This window comes from Theropithecus gelada, chromosome 9 (genome assembly GCF_003255815.1).
Source record: "Theropithecus gelada isolate Dixy chromosome 9, Tgel_1.0, whole genome shotgun sequence".
Classification (NCBI taxonomy): domain Eukaryota; kingdom Metazoa; phylum Chordata; class Mammalia; order Primates; family Cercopithecidae; genus Theropithecus; species Theropithecus gelada.
In genome coordinates, this window is record NC_037677.1 from 122,654,572 (window position 1) to 122,674,905 (window position 20,334).

Genomic DNA, 20,334 nt, shown 5'->3' on the forward strand with positions numbered 1-20,334 from the left:
CACCCAGTGTGTGGCCCAGCATCGCGATCAGGGCTTGTGAATGGTTGGAAACAGAAGGCATCTACAGGTCCTTGGCCCAGCCTTATATACCCTAAAAAGGAAATCCTTGCCCCAAATGTCCAGCAAACAATTATTGTGCCTCTGCTCAGACACCTTTAGTGACTTAGGAACATATTACTTTTTAGGGTGGCCTCCCTTTTGGAGAGACACATTTGTTAGTATCTTGAGTTTTGCAATATTTCAGTTCCTATTGGTTGGTACTTTCACTTTGTGTACAGATCCTTGATTTCTGTCATTACACACTCACAGAGCCACTTCCTCCACAAAGACTTGGTGACTTCCTTGAATTATGCTTAAGAGGGAACCACAAGCAGAAAGATGCCCCTGAAGGCTCTGTGCAAATGGGGGCGATGAGCATGAAGAATCAGTCACTTGCTGTGAGAAGATGCCTCCTGATGGCTCGCGTGAAATGACAATACCCGGATGAGCTGTGTGGTTCTATCCAGTGCTTGTTTCAAGGGCAACTCAATGCCCTACAAACGATTTCCCAGGGGGCCCACAAGGCTATTGCTTGAAAAAGCACAGACACATTCTTTAAAAATTCCTCCCTCTACTGGGTCTTGTAAACTGCATTAGCAGGTATCCCCTCACACCATGCTTGTCCCCTGGCCAGCAAGTCTTCACAGAGATGAGTCATAGGGCTGCTCACAGCACTTATCTCTCATCCCAGTGTCTCCTTTCAGGAAACCCAGAGAGCAAGCTTGGGTTGGAACGTTCCATGAAAGTCAGTGTTTATAAGGTTTCAAGGTATAAGAAAGAAGATAGTATTGTATCCAGCACATGCTTCCCCTTACTAATGAGAATCTTCTTAAATTAGCACAGAGTTCTAGCTTGGGATAGGCTCTTTAGAGATATAAGAACACATCTGAATCTCTAATCACTCTAATCATCTAATCTCTAATCCAAGGTGCATCTGTTTCCACTTCATTTGATCACTCCAAATAACAGAACCGTCTCGCTCTTTTCTGGTTGAGCCAAGTCTGGAGAGTCAGGAAAGCATTAAATAAGGAAGAGCATCATAATTTACCAAAGCAGATAAATCATTTCATTTACACCTCTAAGATCTGGTAAGGTGATATGATGTCAGAGGCAGAGACACCACAAACCCCCAAGCTACTGACTTCAGAGACACCCTAGGGCCAACCCCGGGGAAAGAAACACCTTCTACCCAGCACCCTCTAAAGACATGCGGCCCATCTCCACTCTGCCCAGTGAGTTTACATGCGGCCCATCTCCACTCTGCCCAGTGAGTTTACACGCGGCCCATCTCCACTCTGCCCGGTGAGTTTACATGCGGCCCATCTCCACTCTGCCCAGGCTTTCAGATGGCTGGCTCCTGGGACTGCCTGGCAGCTGGAGCCGTAGGCTCAAATAAAAAACACTTGCTGGCACAGGAAGATAATTAGCGATTTCCAAACACAGACAGCATCCATCCCCACCATTCCTCAAGGAAGAGGTCAGCCCTCGCACCATGTAGCATTGCCATCTGGCTGCCCATGGCTCTCTGGAGTAGCACAGGCCACTCTTGCTACTTGGGAAGGAATTACTTTTTGGAAGCTTCCCTGGGTGCTCTGACCAGAAAACCAGGGACTCATCTGGTTCCCAAGACACACTTCAAGCTATGCACACTCTCAAAGCAGATGGAAGGGATGGGTACTTGCCCGGTGGAAGGGTTCATGATGCAGCCTCCTTTCTCAGCCGCCATTTGACAGCTACAGCCCCTCTCCAGTGTATCATGATTCATCCCGAAATTGTGGCCCAGCTCATGTGCAAGGGTCACGGCTGCACCAAGGGGACTGTCTGAATGGTCCTCAAAGAAAACACAAAAGCACAGGTGTATAATTCATGTCTCCTTGGCCTTATTTCCCAGGCCTCCCTCCCCACAGAAATATACCTTTCATTAACATTTGACTTAGTGTAATTCCTTATAAGGGACCAAGGTAAAATGCTATCATTTAGTTTAAACTTAAAAAAGATATAATTTGACATTTCAATTAAGCCAGTTTGGGGTCCTTTCTGCTGAGGAATGTCTGTATGCCACACGTATACATGTGTGATTCTTCATGTTTTTATATGACATCTTCAAGGCAGGGTCTCCATTCTGCTTCCTACAATTGCCCCATAAAACTCTTCCATTGAATGAAGCAAACTTAGTCATCCTGCACCACAGGAAAAGCTCATTCCTTCACGGACAACAGAAGTATCATTTTACCCTTGATTGAGATGATGCTGATATAAAGGTGACAGGTGCAAGCACGCTTTGTGACATTTTAAATGAGCTCTAAGAGCTTGTCATTGAGCCTGCCTCTCCCTGTGTGCTTAGTCGGGAAGGATAGTTGGAAAATTTCACAATATTTCATAATAAATCTGAACACACTGAGTCATCTGTTTGAAGAGCCATTCATTTAAGATTATAATCCAGTTATATCTTATTCTTGCTGGCCCTTTGTGTTGCTAGGCAGACTTTGGAAATGGGAGATGTCTCGATTCTCTGACTCTTGTGACTGGCGGTTCATTAACCTTTTGCTTGGATGTGGAAGGTGGTTTCTCCACTCAGCAAGCACTACTTGGCCACCGCTAACTTAGTGGAGTGCCTGGATGGCTTGGCTCAAACAGATACTAGAAATTAACTAAAAAACATAGTTACTTAACTTTTACAAACTGAAATTAATTAGTGTATATGATCTACAGAAACAGTGCCTATATACAACATTTCTGAAAAGGCCTGTATACCACAGAATAAGGAAAGTACCTTGTTTGAATCTTGCTTTGTGCTACTTAGGAAAGAGATAAGATGTTTTCCAAGAAACAGTGCTGCTATGGTTTGAATGTTTGTTCCCTCCAAAACGCATGCTGAAGCTTAATCCCAGTATGACAGTATTGGACGTGGGGCCTTTAAAAAGTGATTGAGTCAGGCCAGGCCCAGTGGCTCACGCCTGTAATCCCAGCACTTTGGGGGGCCGAGGCGGGGGGATCACGAGGTCAGGAGATCAAGACCATCCTGGCTAACACGGTGAAACCCCGTCTCTACTAAAAATACAAAAAATTAGCCAGGCGTGGTGGTGGGCGCCTGTAGATCCAGCTACTCGGAAAGCTGAGGCAAGAGAATGGCGTGAACCCGGGAGGTGGAGCTTGCAGTGAGCTGAGATCGTGCCACTGCACTCCAGCCTGGGCAACAGAGTGAGACTCTGTCTCAAAAAAAAAAAAAAAAAAAAAAAAGGGTTTGGGTCATGAGGACTCTGCCCTCATAATGTATTAATCCATCCATGGATTAATGGACTAATGGGTTAATGCATTCATGGGTTATCATGAGAGAGGGACCAGTGGCTTCATAACAAGAAGAGGAACCTGAGCTAGTTTGTTCAGCTCCCTTGCCATGTGATGCCCCGCACTGCCTTGGGACTCTTCAGAGAGTCCTCACCCACAAGAAGCCCTATCAGGTGTGCCCCTCTACCTTGAACTTCTCGGCCTCTGTAACTGTAAGAAATAAATTCCCTTTCTTTATAAATTACCCAGTTTCAAGTATTCTGTTAGAATCAACAGAAGATGGGCTAAAACAAATGATGCTGCATTTCAGAGAGCACACCGATACAGACAGTCTGTGTGAGGCTCCTGGATAAAAGTGTGCTCATGCAAGATCTTACAGGTGTGTTGACAGTGTTTACAACAAGCCTTCGGTCTAAGAAAACAATGGCATATCAAGGAACCAAGATGAAATTCCTAATAAATTACTTTGTTTAGATTTTAGAGTTTCCTGTTGTAGGAATCTTTACAAATATGTTTCAGGAAATCGGTTCTCAAAAATAACACAAAAGTGAAGAGAATGTAGTCAGTCTAAGAACATGGGGGCTGAAGTTAGCACGCTCTGGCACAAAATTCAAGAAATTTATCATTAAAAAATATTCTTCTGATTCTTTTGTGTCATTGAATATCTTGGTTTTTAGTTGCCAGATTGTTTTACATTCTTTCACGCATCAATGATTATAAACAGAATGTCTCTTAAGAGACCTTGATAAACAGTTTACATTTGTAGTAAGAAAAAAAAATCTTTTTATTCATGCTATTAATATTATTTCCAAACCAAGGCTGTTTTAGGCCAGTTAGCTATAAAGGAATGACTTTCAGTTACTGAAATTAATGATTTGCTATATTTTGAAAAATACAGAAATGGCACTACAATCCTATTTTCAATTTTATGAGGATCTCTGCTTCCTTGCTACATTGCTTCCTTCCTCTTAGATTTGTGAGTCCTCGAATGAAGCATAGTCACACGGGATGCCCGTGAATGTAACTTTAGAGACACAGGAAAAGAAAGTGAGTCTAGAAGTGTTAGGTCCGGTCAAGATGTTGATCTTGCTGATTTCATGACTTTTGTAGAAATCAAAGGTGCTGAGGCATTTTTATCCTATTTGATGTTTCTGTTATATGTGGTACGTGTAAGCAGTGTGTCTAAGGATGATGCTAGCTGCTGTCAAATTGCTAAAACATATTTCCTGATAATTAACTTTGATCTTCACTTGATTCTTACTGCATTACACAAAATTTCCTTATATTTCCCACATTCATTTTCATATATCTTTTAAAAAATAGGCTTCCCTGTATCCTTCTAAAGAAGGAATTTTGATCAAATGCTTGTATGGAAATAGAATAAGGGACATGCCCTGAAGAAAGCCACTTACTATGGTGACATGGGTTATAGGCCCATTTCAGCACTGCACAGCAGCAGAACTTACCATGCTTATGAAGAACTGAGTTTCAGCTCTAAAAAAAATATGATGCCAACTTTAAGTGGCAAAGTCAGTAGCAACGGACCATGGAATCATGAAACAGAAAATTATTGCCTCTTAAAAATGTGCAGTCTGCTCTGTAAAAATAGAGTTGGGATCTGACTTGAAATGAACCTGGCATCAACAAAAACCAAACGCGCCAAGGACTGCCATGGTGGAGATCACATGCAGGGCCTCCAGGTCCACAGAAAACAAGGGAGTCACCGCTCAAGCCAGAAACCAGTAAGCGGGGGCAATCCCTCCACGCAGCTTTGACCCTTAGTGCAGGCTTACATGAATGACCACTCTCTGAGCCCAGAGAGGAGGGAAATGTTGGTTCCGTATATTCATGAAGATCTGGTTATGCAGTATGTGGACAGAAAGTAATCATCAGCAGAACATAACTCCTTCCACCATGTAATACAACCGAACATTCATGCATGTTCTGTTCAAAAAACATGGAGGAACTCACAGTTTCTTGGGAGGGCAGGGTTCTGTTTGTTTAATGGAGATGGAGGAATGGTCTCTGAGGATACTCCCTGTCTGAGGTCTGGTGCGGAGGAGACACTAAATTTTCAGAGTGGGGACAACATAGGGTGAAAACCTCTCCTTTAATTATGTGATGAAATGGAGCACACGCCCCCTGCTGGGCAAGCCTGTCAAAGCTACCTCCCTCCTACATTCATAATGAGTCCCAAATAGTCTTCCCATTGTATTTCCTTCCCCAAACATATATAGCTTATACATGACAAAATGATCCTTGTAAAGCAATAAACCTGGGTTTCTGACTTCCAAGAATAAGGTTATTTTAAAGACAAAGTGTATACTGGCCAGAAGGTATGTAAAGCATTTGCAGTGGTAAAGAGCTAAAAACCTCAGACTTTGGGCCATTGGGCTTGGAGACAGAACCATCAGAAAAAAATTCAAATGGGAATGTCTGGTGAGACCACAGGGCGTCCCAACAGCTGCATGATGAGGGCAACCCCAATGCCCTGGCTCACCCCAGTGCTGGGAGGAATTCCTGGTTTGGAAAGTCCCGGTTGAAAATGTTTCTCCATAAAAGAGGTAGGCTTGCCTCTGCTGAGATATTTTACACGCCCACCTTTCCTGTGTGCAATTTGCTTTTAAACAGTTCCTAAAATACTGCAGGATATATAAAATTATAAATACAGCTAGAGTAAAACCAGAGTTAAATCTAAAAAGCGTTAAAGGAAAGGATCTATCTTCACAAAGTCTGATAAAAGTAGTGACTTCCTGGGGAATCATTAACAAGGGGAACCAGCTCCCGATGCCCTTGGCTTACCATGACAATTCCCCCAGACTGTTCCGCCGTGCACATGCTCATGATTGGGGCCATGCCGATGATGGTCCCTTGGAAATAAACCCCACTAGGAAATAAAAGAGAGGACTTTCTTTAATCAAATTAGAATGGGGGCATTCTCTAATATTTAAAAATTCTGTTGGATATTCCTGCAATAAAATATGCAAAAATAAAAACAGCTGTATGAGGGTATATTCACATGTGATTTTATCTTTTTTCCCTGAAAATTTTATTTCTGCAGTTGCATCATGTTTCCATCATCTTTTAGAGTTTTGTTTTCAAGACTCAGACGACAACCAGTTATTACTTTTGTACTTATAAGTTGTAATCTGCCTATTTCCTAATGGACTGTAGGAAGCTGCTCCATTTAAACAATGTCTGCTGATGGAAAGGCTGAAAATAGTCACAGAGAATCACTGTTAACTAAAAGAAATGCATTAGATGGTTTACTAGATTTTCCCTGTAGCTTAACTGCTTTCCTGGATAACTTACTACAGTTCCGCCAGACACCAAAACTCCTTCAAAATGGCCTGCTGAGATAGCTTGCAAAATTGAAATTGGCAGAAAAATTATCAACCCTGGAGCCAGTGTAGAACAAGTGAGCACCCGCAAAACCTTGGCACCTAGGCAGGAAGCTTCTGGAAGGGGACTTCATGGCTTCAATGCAGTTGTCCTTCTATCTGGAATCTTAACCTGATTATGACTCTAATGACACCAAGGGCCTGTTGAACACAAGTGCTGTTAATTCCAACCTCATGCGTGAAAAAGAAAATGTTGTATTTGTTGAATTTCCTTTAAAGGAGTCAAATGACTTACCAATACTCTTGGCCATGTATGTATACAGATATATTGTTTGAAAAGTTAGATATTTTAGTTATGGTCAATTGAACAGAAAGTGGTAAGTATATATAGAACCTTCTCCCTCCCTCCCTTCCTTTCTTCCTCCCTCCCTCCCTGCCTCTCTATCCACCTATCCTACTATACTTATATTTACTGTAGTAGAAATTTCCACCTTTATTTACATCTATATAGACTACATGAACAGATACAATTATACACGTATGTAAATAATAAGGTTACATAAAATAATAATTTATTTCCAGATGTTCAAGTTGGACAGACTCCATTTGGGAAAAATATCAAAACACTCTGACTCGAAATACACAAAATGTACTTTTAGTAGTTCAAGACTAATCAATGCATAAAATGTGAGGCAACCACAAATATCCAAGGGTGGGGGCAGGGGGGAACCCTGTGAAAACAGCCAAAGTAAATTATCAAGGAATGCCAACAGCCTCAGTTCAGACGTAGGCATTTTCTAAAGTGACAATGGGGTAGGACTGGTTTTTTAACTTTCCACAAATGTTCAATAGCTACCTTGGGTTTTTCAAGGGAAAGAGTCTCTGTCCCAGAAGGTGTCCTTTTCTCTGCTATAAGCCACATGACGACAAAAGAATAGTGGCACAAAGTATTTAAAGATTTAAATAAATATTTATCACTTCTCTGGAAACCATCATTCTGAGCAAACTATCGCAAGGACAGAAAACCAAAAACCGCATGTTCTCACTCATAGGTGGGAATTGAACAATGAGAACACTTGGACACAGGGTGGGGAACATCACACACCGGGGCCTGTCATGGGTGGGGAGAGGGGGAAGGGATAGCATTAGGAGATATACCTAATGTAAATGACGAGTTAATGGGTGCAGCATACCAACATGGCACATGTGTACATATGTAACAAATCTGCACATTGTGCACGTGTACCCTAGAACTTAAAGTATAATAAAAAAAAGCAAATAAAAAAAATTGTCGCTTCTAGAAACATCTACTTCATACCTATTTAGATTGTTGTAAGATTGTTCCTTTTAAGTATAAAGGCATCTGCAACATCCCACCAATTTTTGTGCTATAGTTATAATAGAGCTATGCTTTCCCTTAGTTTATCATCTTCCAGTTGATTACACTGAAACTGTCCTCTTTCTTGTTGTCTCTCAGTAGAGTGGAGACTTCTGAGAGCAGGGAGATTTACAGTGTTGGTCACCACGGTGTTCAAAGCCCCCGAAACACTGTTTGGTTCCTAACAGGTACTCGATGCATATTGGTTGAAAGAGGGAACACAAGGTAAATGTGCTATACTTCCTGATAGTCTCTCATCTAGAAAACCAAAGAGTCACAGCCACAACAGGAGGAGGAGTGAAGTCTTTTTTCCCTCCAGGAATCTGACAATATTCACCCAAAATACTGTCCTTAGATCTTGTATAAACACACATTTTCCACTAATAACGATGAATCTTTAAAAACAGGCTACTTGGTCAGGGGTGGTGGCTCATGCCTGTAATCCCAGCACTTTGGGAGGCCGAGGCGGGTGGATCACGAGGTCAGGAGGTCGAGACCATCCTGGCCAACATGGTGAAACCCTGTCTCTACCAAAAAAAAAAAAAACAAAAATTAGCTGGGCGTGGTGGCACTTGCCTGTAATCCCAGCTACTTGGGAGGCTGAGGCAGGAGAATCGCTTAAACCAGGGAGTCGGAGGTTGCAGTGAGCCGAGATCACGCCACTGCACTCCAGCCTGGCGACAGAGACAGACTCTGTCTCAAAAACAAACAAACAAAAAACAAAACAAAAAAATAGGCTACTCAGAACAACTTTACATCACAGCTAAAATCAGAAAAATTGGTACAGAATAAAATGTCCAGGTTCTGGAAGAAGGAAATGAAAATTCTGTAGAGGGACAGGTTTCCCAGGGTGTTCAGAGGGAGACTTTCCTAACAGACCTTCAGTTTCAGGTGAGGGTGGCATCTGCCCCCTGGTGTGAGCTGAGAAGCCCCCTTATACAAGGCAGTGTGCTCTGCAGAAAGGTGGCAGCTCCCGGGGCTGTACAGGTGAAACTAAGGGCTTCGCCGAGGGCACTCTTGTTTCTAAGCAGACAGAAGACGGAACTCCCTACCTGACAAGCTGCGCGTTGTCATGGGATTTGCGAGGTAGAAGCTTCATTTTCCTCCAGTCCAGAAATTCATGGAGGCTGGTGAACGGGTCCTGACTTATAGAGCATTTGTCGATGTCATTCCACACTTCCACGCCTACCAACACGACCCGAATGTTCAGTGGTCTGTAAAACTGGGCGAAACAGGCAAAACTGGCATTGGAGTTGGGATCACGTTAATGAAAACTCAAAATGAAAATTAGAACAGATTTGCATTATTTGAGGTTCACTGACACAGGTGGGAAAATATCTCTGTGCTCTTTGGTTCCTGTGGTGTTGGAATTTAAGAAATATTTGCAGTGCCTAATGCGAAGTAATGTGTTAACTAGGTTCTCGAAGGTTGACCAATTAGATGCTGAAGTGATTAGCTTTGTACTGTCTGCTTTCATTTGTATGGAAGCACTCATTTCAAATGATTCATTGGTGATTTAAAATGTGCATACAGATGTATATTATAGCTAAAGATGGCCAGTGAATATCCACTGCGAGTGAAACAATAAGTGAATTAGGATCTTTCAGACGCTTCTGCCAAGGACAATAACTTGTTCATTTTGAGCAAAATGTTCTGCTTGTGAGTTACTGAAAATGAATCTGTATTAATTTTTCAGCAAAGTCTCAGCCTTGGCCAACACTATCATATTCTGTCACCTATAATCAACGTAGAAGGTTTTAATGAAATGAAGAAGTTAGTATCTTTCAGAATAACGAAGGCATAAACAGAGTCCTTCTTCAGGAACACTAATGACTATCCTCCCAACAGCCAGAAGTTAGCTCACCAGCACTGTCATGGAAAGATCTGTTAAATGAAGTTCCTCTTTTAAGGGCCTGTGAAACAAAGCAGCTGGCACAGCACTGAAAGCAAGACTTCTCACTCCCCTGCCTGCCCCCACCATCTTTGGGTGTTCCTGACTTCAGCCTACAGCCCATACCTGACTACACCTACAGGCAGGTCGTCCTGGGTCAGAGCAGAGAAAAGCAACTCCTCCAGGGACTAAGGGATGGCTTTGTTTCATAGGAGTTCAGAGGGCCAGCATGAGTGGTCAGGGTAAAGGTATGACCTACCCACCATCCTCATAGGCATTACATAGACAAGGAGATGGTTTTGTACTCATGGCTGAGGGGGCGAGGACATGGTGTCACCTGGTTGGCTGTCAAATCTTTCAATGCCCCTGGTGTATGAGGCAGCACACAGGGAGAAAGCCCTCATCTTCTGAGATCCCAGGTAGCCAAGGAGAAAAGGGTGGCTAGTGATAGCAACCAAAGCCAAGCACCAGATAAAAGCAGGTCCTATTCTCAGTTGCTAGAAGCATCTGGCCAATAACAAAACTTATAGAAGTTCTGCATTTGCTAGTTAGGCACTATTCCAACATGGTGAACTAAAGTACAAGAAAATCCTCAAAGTTGAACATCTGACCCTAGATTCTAACCCACATAAGGCAAGCTCAGCTTTTCCCTTGCTGGTCCCCACAGTCATCTGGTGAGCATTGGGTTAGCAGGAGAATATGACCGGGGTACAAACTGCATTGCAGAATATATGCGGATTGCATTGGTCCAACTTGGTTTCAAACAGATCACAATTACAGACATTACATTAATGAGTTAACGAGACAATTACATGACTACAACACAGTCCAATAGTTGGTTTTCAATCAAGAATTGCATGGCCCACGCCATCTACTTGCAAACTCCCAGCCCAGGCTTCCGGGGCAAAAATAAGTTCCTGGCTGGCTCTGGAACTCTCAGTGCACATGTTTGGCTGCTGTTCGCTGAGAGATTACATTTTCAGTTCTATTATATACAAAGGTAACAGTGATCAGAAAGCAGAAACGTAGCTGATCCAATGCTGACGCGTATACCAGCTTGCTAAGAGACGTCCTCGGAGTCAGACACCTTGCGTGGGCTCAGAGTTGTCATCTGGGAAGAAGACACTAGGTTTGCCTCCCAGGAGTGTTGCATGGAGGCAGTAACGAAGGTCTGCAAAGGACTAATTGTCATCATTCCTCAGTGCTAGGTTTGCTGCTTCCTAATCAAGGAGCTTTTCATGATAATGATGGGTTTTGCATTTCCACCTACTAGGCCTCTCAAACCACATCCTTAGAACAGATTTCATACTTAGTAGTAATATAACAGACAATCTCCCCTCTCCAAAATTAGTGCCATTGTTTGACTGTTATATACGCTAAACTCACATCAAGTCATCATACATGATGCCTTTACTGCCTGCTCTGAAAGTTCTTTCCAGGGCTGCTGACGGGTTCCTTTTGATTCTTCCTAATCACCACCACCACAGCTAATGTGTAGTGAGCATTACTACATCACAGGCATGATGCCACGGTGCTTTCTGTGCTGTGGCTTAATCCTGAAAATAACTCTATGAGTTTAGAATTATTATTATTTCTATTTTATAGTCAAAGACACGGAGGCTTGGAGAAGTCAGGTGACTTAAGATTGTGACTCCATGGCTGGGGTTCGAACACAGGCCAGCTAACCCTGATGCTCATGTTTGAAACCACTAGGTAACACTGCCGTCTTCTGTGAGCGCTAAGACTCCCTCCCAAGATGGCCCACTGTGACCCCAGGCCCAGAGAGAAGCTCACGGCCCTCTGCGGTACAAATGGAGCTTGGCAGCTGCCTGCCTGACTTACAAAGCCCAGAACATATGTGGACACAGTCAGAGACCCAGCTGAAGCGATTCACCTGTTTACACAACAGTAACAAATATTTGCTTGCCTCTTGCTGTGGGTTGGGCTGGCAGTGGCAGAGAGAGCAAAGATTAGGATGCCCTCGCCCCTGCTACCCAAATGCTCAGAGGTCACCAGGAGCTTAAGGCATAGCACACTGAGCTGTCAGTTCAGTTAACTCCAATAGAGTGAACTGCCAAGCAGTGGTGCATATAGGAAGTCCAGGGACACTGCACTGGAGACTTTCGGGAAGAAACAGTGAGGCAGAATCCCCTGGGGTCTAATGAGGGAAACTGCACCTTTCAGGCAACTGGTTTGGGACAGGAGGGAAAGAAAACTGTCACATGAGTGAAAATACCCTACGAAATTAAATATACAGAGGCTGAACATGGTGGCTCATGCCTGTAATCCCAGCACTTTGGGAGGCTGAGGCAGGCAGATCACTTGAGGTGAGGAGTTTGAGGCCAGCCTGTCCAACATAGTGAAACTTCATCCCTGCAAAAAATACAAAAATTAGTCAGGCCTGTTGGTGGGCACCTGTAATCCTAGCTACTCGGGAAGCTGAGGCAGGAGAATCGCTTGAACCTGGGAGGTGGAGGTTGCAGTAAGCCAAGATGGCGCCACTGCACTCCAGCCTTGGGGATAGAGCAAGACTCTGTCAAAAAAAAAAAAAAAAAAAAAGAAAGAAAGAAAAAAAAGAAATTAAATACATAGGCTATGAGTCCTTTCAGAAGCAGTTCCCTGAATTTGCAGCTGACACTAGCTTCCTAATGAATAAGGAGGACAGACTGGAGGCGAAGGGTGGAAGATGCAAACCCCACGATAGCTCCATTGGCAGGTGCATTCCCCGGGCTCCTGTGGGGATGTAATGAGGACTCAGGGAAAATTCTCAGCATCTGGCCTGGAAGCATGAGTGTCAGACATGCCTTCTGTGTTTTGCTTATGGGGGACTTTCCTGAACATTCCAGAATGTCACCTTCGTCACTAAACCACTCTTCTGTCTTCTAGTCTGGGATGTCCTCTTTCTCCACGCAGCCAGCAGTTATTAATTTAGAATGGGCCAGGANNNGGATGTCCTCTTTCTCCACGCAGCCAGCAGTTATTAATTTAGAATGGGCCAGGAGAGCCAAGACTTCAGCAAATGAGGAAGTTGCCACTGGCACAGTCATTGTTTTCTGGGATAAGACACTTTCATTTGTAGAGTTGAAAAACTGAAATTGAGAATTGTGTAACAGGGCTGGGAGTCATCTGTTAATAGACTTGGAAGCACCAAGTCTCCCAGGGAGTCTGGGTATCTCCTCCAAGGTCTTTGGTATCTGCTGGGGATGGACAGGGATGCCAGGGCCAGGGGTAGCTGTGTGCTCAGCAAATCGGCTCTCTCCCTGCCAGAAACACAAGGACCGCCAGGCTGGCAAACTCCAGGAGTCCGTTAGGACTTTTCCAAGGCATGGTGTTTTCTAATTACCAGTACGAGTTATTAACAAACCCCCAATTGCTCATTTTTGGTTTTGCAAACTGAAGCAAGATATAACCTAGAATAAATGTAAAGAAATACAAACACAGAGGACCCAAACACATCCCTTTTTAAAAATGGGGCTTCAGCAATTTTCAGTTTGGGTTTAATATAGTTTATCATTTCCTTTTGCTCCCGAGGTCTAAGAAGAACTCGTGTTCTCTCCTCATTGGACAGTCTGAGGATAACCCGAGGCCTTCCGGGCAACAATCCAGCTCTCTCGTCTCGGAATGGCACCTGCGCTCCCAGCTCAGGCACCTAAGCCTTCCGCCCTCCAGGCCAGCATGGCTCAGTCCCGCTTCACGTTAGGATAACTAGAGGACCCTGGAGAATATCTGTACCCAGGCCCCACGCCAGGTCAACCAAATCAGAATCCCTGGGCCAAGGTGTGGGAATCAGTATTTCTAAAAGTAAACATATAAACAGATAGACAAACAAACTCCCCTCCAGGCGTTCTAATGTCCAGCCTAGACCGAGGTCCAGTTCTAACTGCCACGCTATCTTCGATGTCTCCTCTAAGACCCACCCTTCATCCCCTTGCCAGGACTCACCTTTCACCAGGATTCTCCTGCACCTGGGCTTTGGGATAAAGTTGAATCTGCAAAGAGTAACTACTGAAAACACATCAACGGGCAGGGGTTGCCAGGGAGTTTGACCTACTTCAAAGGTGGACAAGGGCAATATCATCCCAGGATATCAATGGCCATGTGGGTTTTTCTGACTTCCAGAAAGTTCCATGCAGCCATAGCCTCTCTCTGAGTGGCAAGCCCACATCTCTGACTGCTCAGAGTGCCCTTCAGAACTCTTCTTCCTGCTCCTGCTTTCCTTGGGTATGAAGCATCGTCTACCTGCCTCTCCATTCCAACGAAACTGGGGGTCACATGGCCTCCTACTCGCCCTCAGCCTCTGCTTGGTCATCATGAGGTCCTGACTCACAGCAGGTAGAGTAGAGTCAAAGCCAAGAGCCCTTGCCGCTGGGGTTCAGCAAGACTAGCACTCATCCCTCGTCCTGCAAATGACTAACCTCTGCCCATCTCAGCTTCCTCTGCTTTAAAAATAGGAACAATAGCACGTACCTGAGAGCATATGCAAAGCACTTAGAGCCTGACACACCGTAACTGGTAAAAATAGTAATCAGGAAACACATCCCTTCAAGCATCTCTCAGTCCTCGTCCTTCTCACATCCCCACTTCCCCTGCCCTGGGTCATGTCAGGCCTTTATCACTTCTTTTTCTTCTTCTTTTTTTGAGATGGAACCTCGCTCTGTCACCAGGCTGGAGTGCAGTGGCGCGATCTCAGCTCACTGCAACCTCGGCTTCCCAGGTTCAAGCAATTCTCCTGCCTCAGCCTCCCGAGTAGCTGGGACTACAGGTGCCCACCACCACGCCCAGCTAATTTTTGTATTTTTAGTAGAGACGGGGTTTCACCATGTTGGCTAGGATGGTATCAATCTCTTGACCTCGTGATCTGCCCGCCTTGGCCTCCCAAAGTGCTAGGATTATAGGCGTGAGCCACGGCTCCCGGTCAGGCCTTTATCATTTCTATGCAATAGGCTCCTCTCAGCCCTATTTGTCTTTGGTTACTCCACCCTTCACACTAACTGCAGGGATATCTTTCTACCATCCCCTGTGTCTCTCCCCTGCTTAAAAACATTCACCTAGCTCTCCATTCACTGCAGAATAACATCAAGATGGCTTCGTAGAACAGCCGGGGCCCTGAGCACTGTGAATCTTTGCAGCTTCATCTCCTCCTGCCCTAGCTCTGCATGCATGCATTTGCATACAATATGAGCATGCATGTACACAAACACACATACATGCATGCAGGGCACACACATGTATGAACACACATGAACACATATAGGAACACACATGCATGTACATGCACACGAAACACATACATGTCCACATCACACATACTCCCTCTTCTGCTATGCTCATGGTGAAACTGAACTTACCTTTTAGGATCCTCTCCCTGCAAAGACTCCCTGGCCCCGGGAAGAAGTAAGTGATCCTCTTCTGCATCCCCATAAACTTCCATTCATAGCATGGATCGTTCCTAACGCCTTGGACATGCTATGTGGGTTGCATGCCTGCTTCCTTACCAGCCTTGACGTTCTCAAGTAGAAGAACCACACCTGATTCATTCTGAATTATTGATGCAGAGGGCATAAGGCCTTGCAACATGGAGCCGAATTTCTGGAAGGGCCTTTGCCTTCATTTTTCTGAAAACTTAGAAAATGCAATTCAAATCGAATAAGATGGCTTGGAAACAAGGCTAGAGTGAGGCACCCTCACCAACCACTGTGTGTAAAATCTGCTGTTTCAGAGGACCATGGCTGTGAAAGGCTCAGCCATGACCGGATCCCTTCTCACACTGTCCCCGCAGGCAAGAGACTCAGTATTCCTGAGAGACTATGGCTGCTTTAGGACAGCGGTTGCCATCCACATTGCACATGAGAATTGCTGGGGAGCTTCTGAAAATTCTGAGGTCTAACTTCCTCCCCTGCCCTGCCCCTTGAAAGCAGCAATGCTTTCAGAAGCTCCCAGGGCAACTCCAATATGCGGGACTTGTAAGAAGCCTATTTTAGGCTGAGGGTCATCAGCATCAAACAGCCAACATCCTCTCCAGCAGGACGCATTGAGGAAGGACAGGTGGTTTACACAGAGAGCGCTGCCATTTTCTTTGCCGGCCCACAGTGTGAGGAGCGGTTAGTGAACAAGTACCCCAGGAATAGGACCCGGTTTCCAGGGGCTCCTCCAGCAAGGAAATTATCTTTGTGAAAGGTGAGTTTCTGACCTATTTGTTCTTAGCAAGGGATTTTCCAATAGCTGATTGAGCTGAAAGTCAACTCCTGTGTTCCAGGACAGTGAAGCCTATGGATCCCTTAGAAATGCAAGCCCACCCTCAGGGTTACATTGGTACAGGCCTGCAATGATGGGGACAGATGGCAGGGGCCTGTGGGATCTGTCATCGGGAGACCTGGGAGAGGCTGGCTCAGGAGCAATCCAAAGGATCAATGAACTCTGTAGGGGTTCTGGAGCTAACTGGGAAGTCCAAAACACCCTCAGACTGGTATTCCACCTGACCAGAAGACAGCCTGGAGGAAGACATGTCCCCAAGGCCACCAAAGTCCAGACAGCTGTGGTCTGGCATCCCCTGAAGCTGCCCCAGCACCCAGGAATTATACACTCAGAGGACAGGAAACAGTTCCAACCCAAGGCCCAGAGGCAGAATCTCGTCTCCGTGCTAAGTCAGATGAGGTCCCCCAATCTCATTTCCAAACATTTACATGATCTGAATGATTTAACTACCGAAAAAGAACTTACCTTGTCAACGTGATTAGCAATCTCTATTAATCGCTGCTTAACTTTTTCCAGATCTTTTCCTTGCCTCTGAAACTTAACAATTTTAAATGTCAGCATTAATACCAGCAAGAATATCAATCATGTCTCATCTTCCTGGCTCCTGGAAATGTGAAGTCTTGGGACTTTACAAACCACTGGGGACCCTCCACAGTTCATGGTGAAATGAGCTTGCATCCTGCTGAATATCTTTCCCGGCTGGGGACTCCCTGAAATTCCCTGAAATTTGCCTAAGCCAAGTGCTCTCAAGACAGCAACTTCTGCAATTTTCCAGCCTCATAAATGATGGAGGCAGTGACATGTTTTGGCAAAGAGGAAACAGACAACTAGAAGTCAGTCCAAAGCCATTTTTCATATCATCGACTTGATTTTGACTTCCTGAGAAATTTTCTTTGTATTTGTTTTTAAAAATTAAAAAGTAAAAGTAATAGAAGCTCATGGCAACTTGTCAAACAATCCAGAGGAGAACAGACAAAAAAAAAAAAATCAACAAATTTCCCATTCCCCTCTCTAATCTGACCTTCCAGAACGGGAATCGTTTTCTGAAAAATAATCAAGCCTGTGTTTCATTCATATGTGTTGAAAGAGTCTATGAGAAAATATTACCCAATCACCCAATTCATGTATGCCAATGAGGCAGTAAGTAAATACAGAGAAGATAATCTTTAGAAAAACTAATTCAAAATTAATTAAAATAAAAAACGGAGGTAGTATCAAGCCATAGCTCAGAGGGGAGGATTTTTCTGCTGTGTCTCTATAGCCTTCATTCATTCATTCATTCATTTTGATTAATGACATATGCGATTATTTTAAATGTGCCATTTTAAAGACTAAACTTTTCCCCAAAATGTCTTAGAATATAATCTAAAGCCTTCTGTCATTCCCCTCAGTTAATTCTCCTCGTTTGGAGCGCTTAGCTATAGGGCAACTCTGTTTTTTTTTCCTGCAGGCTTTGCCATTACTTTATAGATCAAATAAATTTTTAATATTGTATACTTTATAAAATCAGAAAACCATTGTTTCAATGGGTTGTTTCCACTGCTTTTAAGAGCACATAGGAAATGAGATTCATTAAAGCAAGTAATAACTTGCAGAACATGTCCTTTTTCTTTTTTCTCTCAACAACCATACTGAGAAATTTCAAAAGCTTCTTACCTCTCGGTTGTCCGCCACGATCACCAGCTCCACATACTTGGTTGCCTTGAGGGTCTCCCTTTTATGCTGCCAAGAGTGAACATGCACTTAGTCTCTCTTAATGCCTCTCTGGGGCTTCTGGAACACTGCCAGTGTCTCTCAGTCCAAACACTGTAGGTTGAGACTCTATACCCCCATCCCCACCAGGCCCCCCACACCTCCATTCCATCTAGAAGTTTACCCCAGCTGCAACCATCTCTTTGTAAAACCTTCTCAACGTGAGCGACCAGCTTCCATTTCCACTTGGAAAACCCTTAAAAAGGAGTTTAACCTTTCTGCTGAATCATGGATTATTGGAGCAGAAAAAGTCAAGATTGTTAAATAAAACGAGCACATAAACAAACAGAATCAATGCACTCTCTAGAACAGCAGCCACTCAAAGGTCATGTATTTCAGACTACGTGTAGCACATTTGAAGCTCATTAGAGAAGATGACGGAGTTCAATGCATTGTGGCTGTTCCCTTTGTCTTTATGGTCTAAGTGTACCTGTTTTGAGACTTGAGAAAAGTGGAGGAGAATACATTTTGAACAGGAACCATAAAATCATTTTAAAAATGATCATATAAAAATCTAATTAGAAGCAATGGAAGACTGGGGCGGTCTGGAGAAAAGGGAACGGTCAGACTAATGAACAGAGAAGTGAGAAAGGTATGAGGAGGAAAAAGGAGCTAAAAGAAAGAGAAAGAAATAGAGTTAAGAAAAAATAAGACTGCAATATGCCCCTGGAGAACAGGGATTTCTTAAGAGTGAAACAGTTGAGAAAACATGGAAAGTGGATATGGAAGTGGATGAATGGAGATGATTCAGGCAGCAGAAATAGGAACCCGGTCCCCCACAAAGGCGGCTCCTGAAGTGGGTCACATTTTAATCAAACTTCCTCAAAAAGCATTCACACTCTTCTGCGAATTACTGGGAGAATTCCAAACGCATTTTTCAGAGAAATAAAGCAGTTCGTGGAGGGTGGTCTGGAAAAGCAAACATTAAAAACAAAAAACAAAGCCTCTGTTTCTGCCATAAGATGCAGTTGGAGGAAGTGGGGGTTGAGTTGGTCTTTGGTCCTGATGACTGATATTGCTGGTTTATGAGTTAACTACGCACACTGCTTCAAGGTAAAAACTTGCATGTTATAACCACTCTTTCAGACAAAAGCAAAAGAAAATCACGAAAGTATGCTTTGAGCCAGGTTTCCAGTCACATAATCCTGAGGGAAACATCTTTTATAAAACAAATCCTTATCAGTCCGGGATCTTCCAAACAGATTTTTACAAGAAAAATGTTTGTATTATAGCAGTGTTCCTTCTTGCTGCCCAGCTGTGCTAATTCACGAATTTAGGTGTTCCTAAAGATATCTGGAAACCTTACAGAAAAGGAAAAATAAAGCACCAGGAAAGGTACAATTTCTCATACGTTTAAACGTTATGAGAAGAAATTGTCAGGCTTTGTAAGTATACCTGTAGGCATGCTTTATGGGGATAACTGTGCGTTACTTATAAAAGAAAAAACCTTTGTCCCCATGGTACCCACGGGTGCACACAAAATGAGTCACCTTCTGGACGTGTGAAGACCTTGCCCTTTTTCCTCACTGAGGCGTGAAAGAGGCAGAACCCTCTCTGTTGCCCACAATTCCCTGATGAACCATTGACAAATTTGGCTAATTATGCGGAAGAAAATAAAGCTCCAGAAAGGAAAACCTAATCTCTTGTTGAAAAACTCATGGAAAGGAATCTGGTTGTTTAGACGTTTACACTTTTCAGCCTGCAGAGGGGTGACATAAACGACCATGGGATATTTCCAACTGGCTTAGGATCGCCATTCAGAAAATACACAATTCCAGATAATAAAAACAAACATGTGAACACAATTTTCCTGTCTCTGCAATTTTCAGAGAAGTCTACATTTTCTCACGAATTCAGAGAACTGCAAGCTCAGAGGGAAGCTTAACCACATAATAAATAAAAGCACTGGGGGAGTCTTCGGCTCAGGGCAGAGGCTTATTCTACTGCTAGCTGCACACACAGAGAGAGGCTTACATTATCCCCACGTGATTTCCACCTATCTGGCTGTCCAGTTAAAAACAGCAACAACAACAACAAAGAATCATGTTTTTAAATTTGTGATATGGAGAGCAACATTTGAAACTGGTTGCTGAAGACATGGAACCAACCCAAATGCCCATCACTGATAGACTGGATAAAGAAAATGTGGTCCATATACACCATGGAATACTATGCTGCCATAAAAAGGAATGAGATCATGTCCTTTGCAGGAACATGGATGAAGCTGGAGGCCATTATCCTCAGCACACTAACACAGGAACAGAGAACCAAGTGGGAGTTGAACAATAAAAACACATGGACACGCCGGGCGCGGTGGCTCAAGCCTGTAATCCCAGCACTTTGGGAGGCCGAGACGGGTGGATCACGAGGTCAGGAGATCGAGACCATCC

The 20,334-nt window shown here is 43.9% G+C and overlaps 1 protein-coding gene across 1 annotated transcript in view; it reads right to left on the reverse strand.

The window, feature by feature from the left end:
- Positions 1-20,334, reverse strand: part of ADAM12 (ADAM metallopeptidase domain 12) — a 373,557-nt gene that overhangs the window by 80,561 nt on the left and 272,662 nt on the right. The window contains exons 8-12 of the mRNA XM_025397498.1: positions 17,849-17,914; positions 16,658-16,729; positions 9,099-9,268; positions 6,130-6,214; positions 1,722-1,870 (exon numbers count right to left, since the gene is read on the reverse strand). Of these exons, the coding sequence (XP_025253283.1) occupies positions 1,722-1,870; positions 6,130-6,214; positions 9,099-9,268; positions 16,658-16,729; positions 17,849-17,914 (542 nt within the window). The remainder of the gene's footprint in view (positions 1-1,721; positions 1,871-6,129; positions 6,215-9,098; positions 9,269-16,657; positions 16,730-17,848; positions 17,915-20,334) is intronic.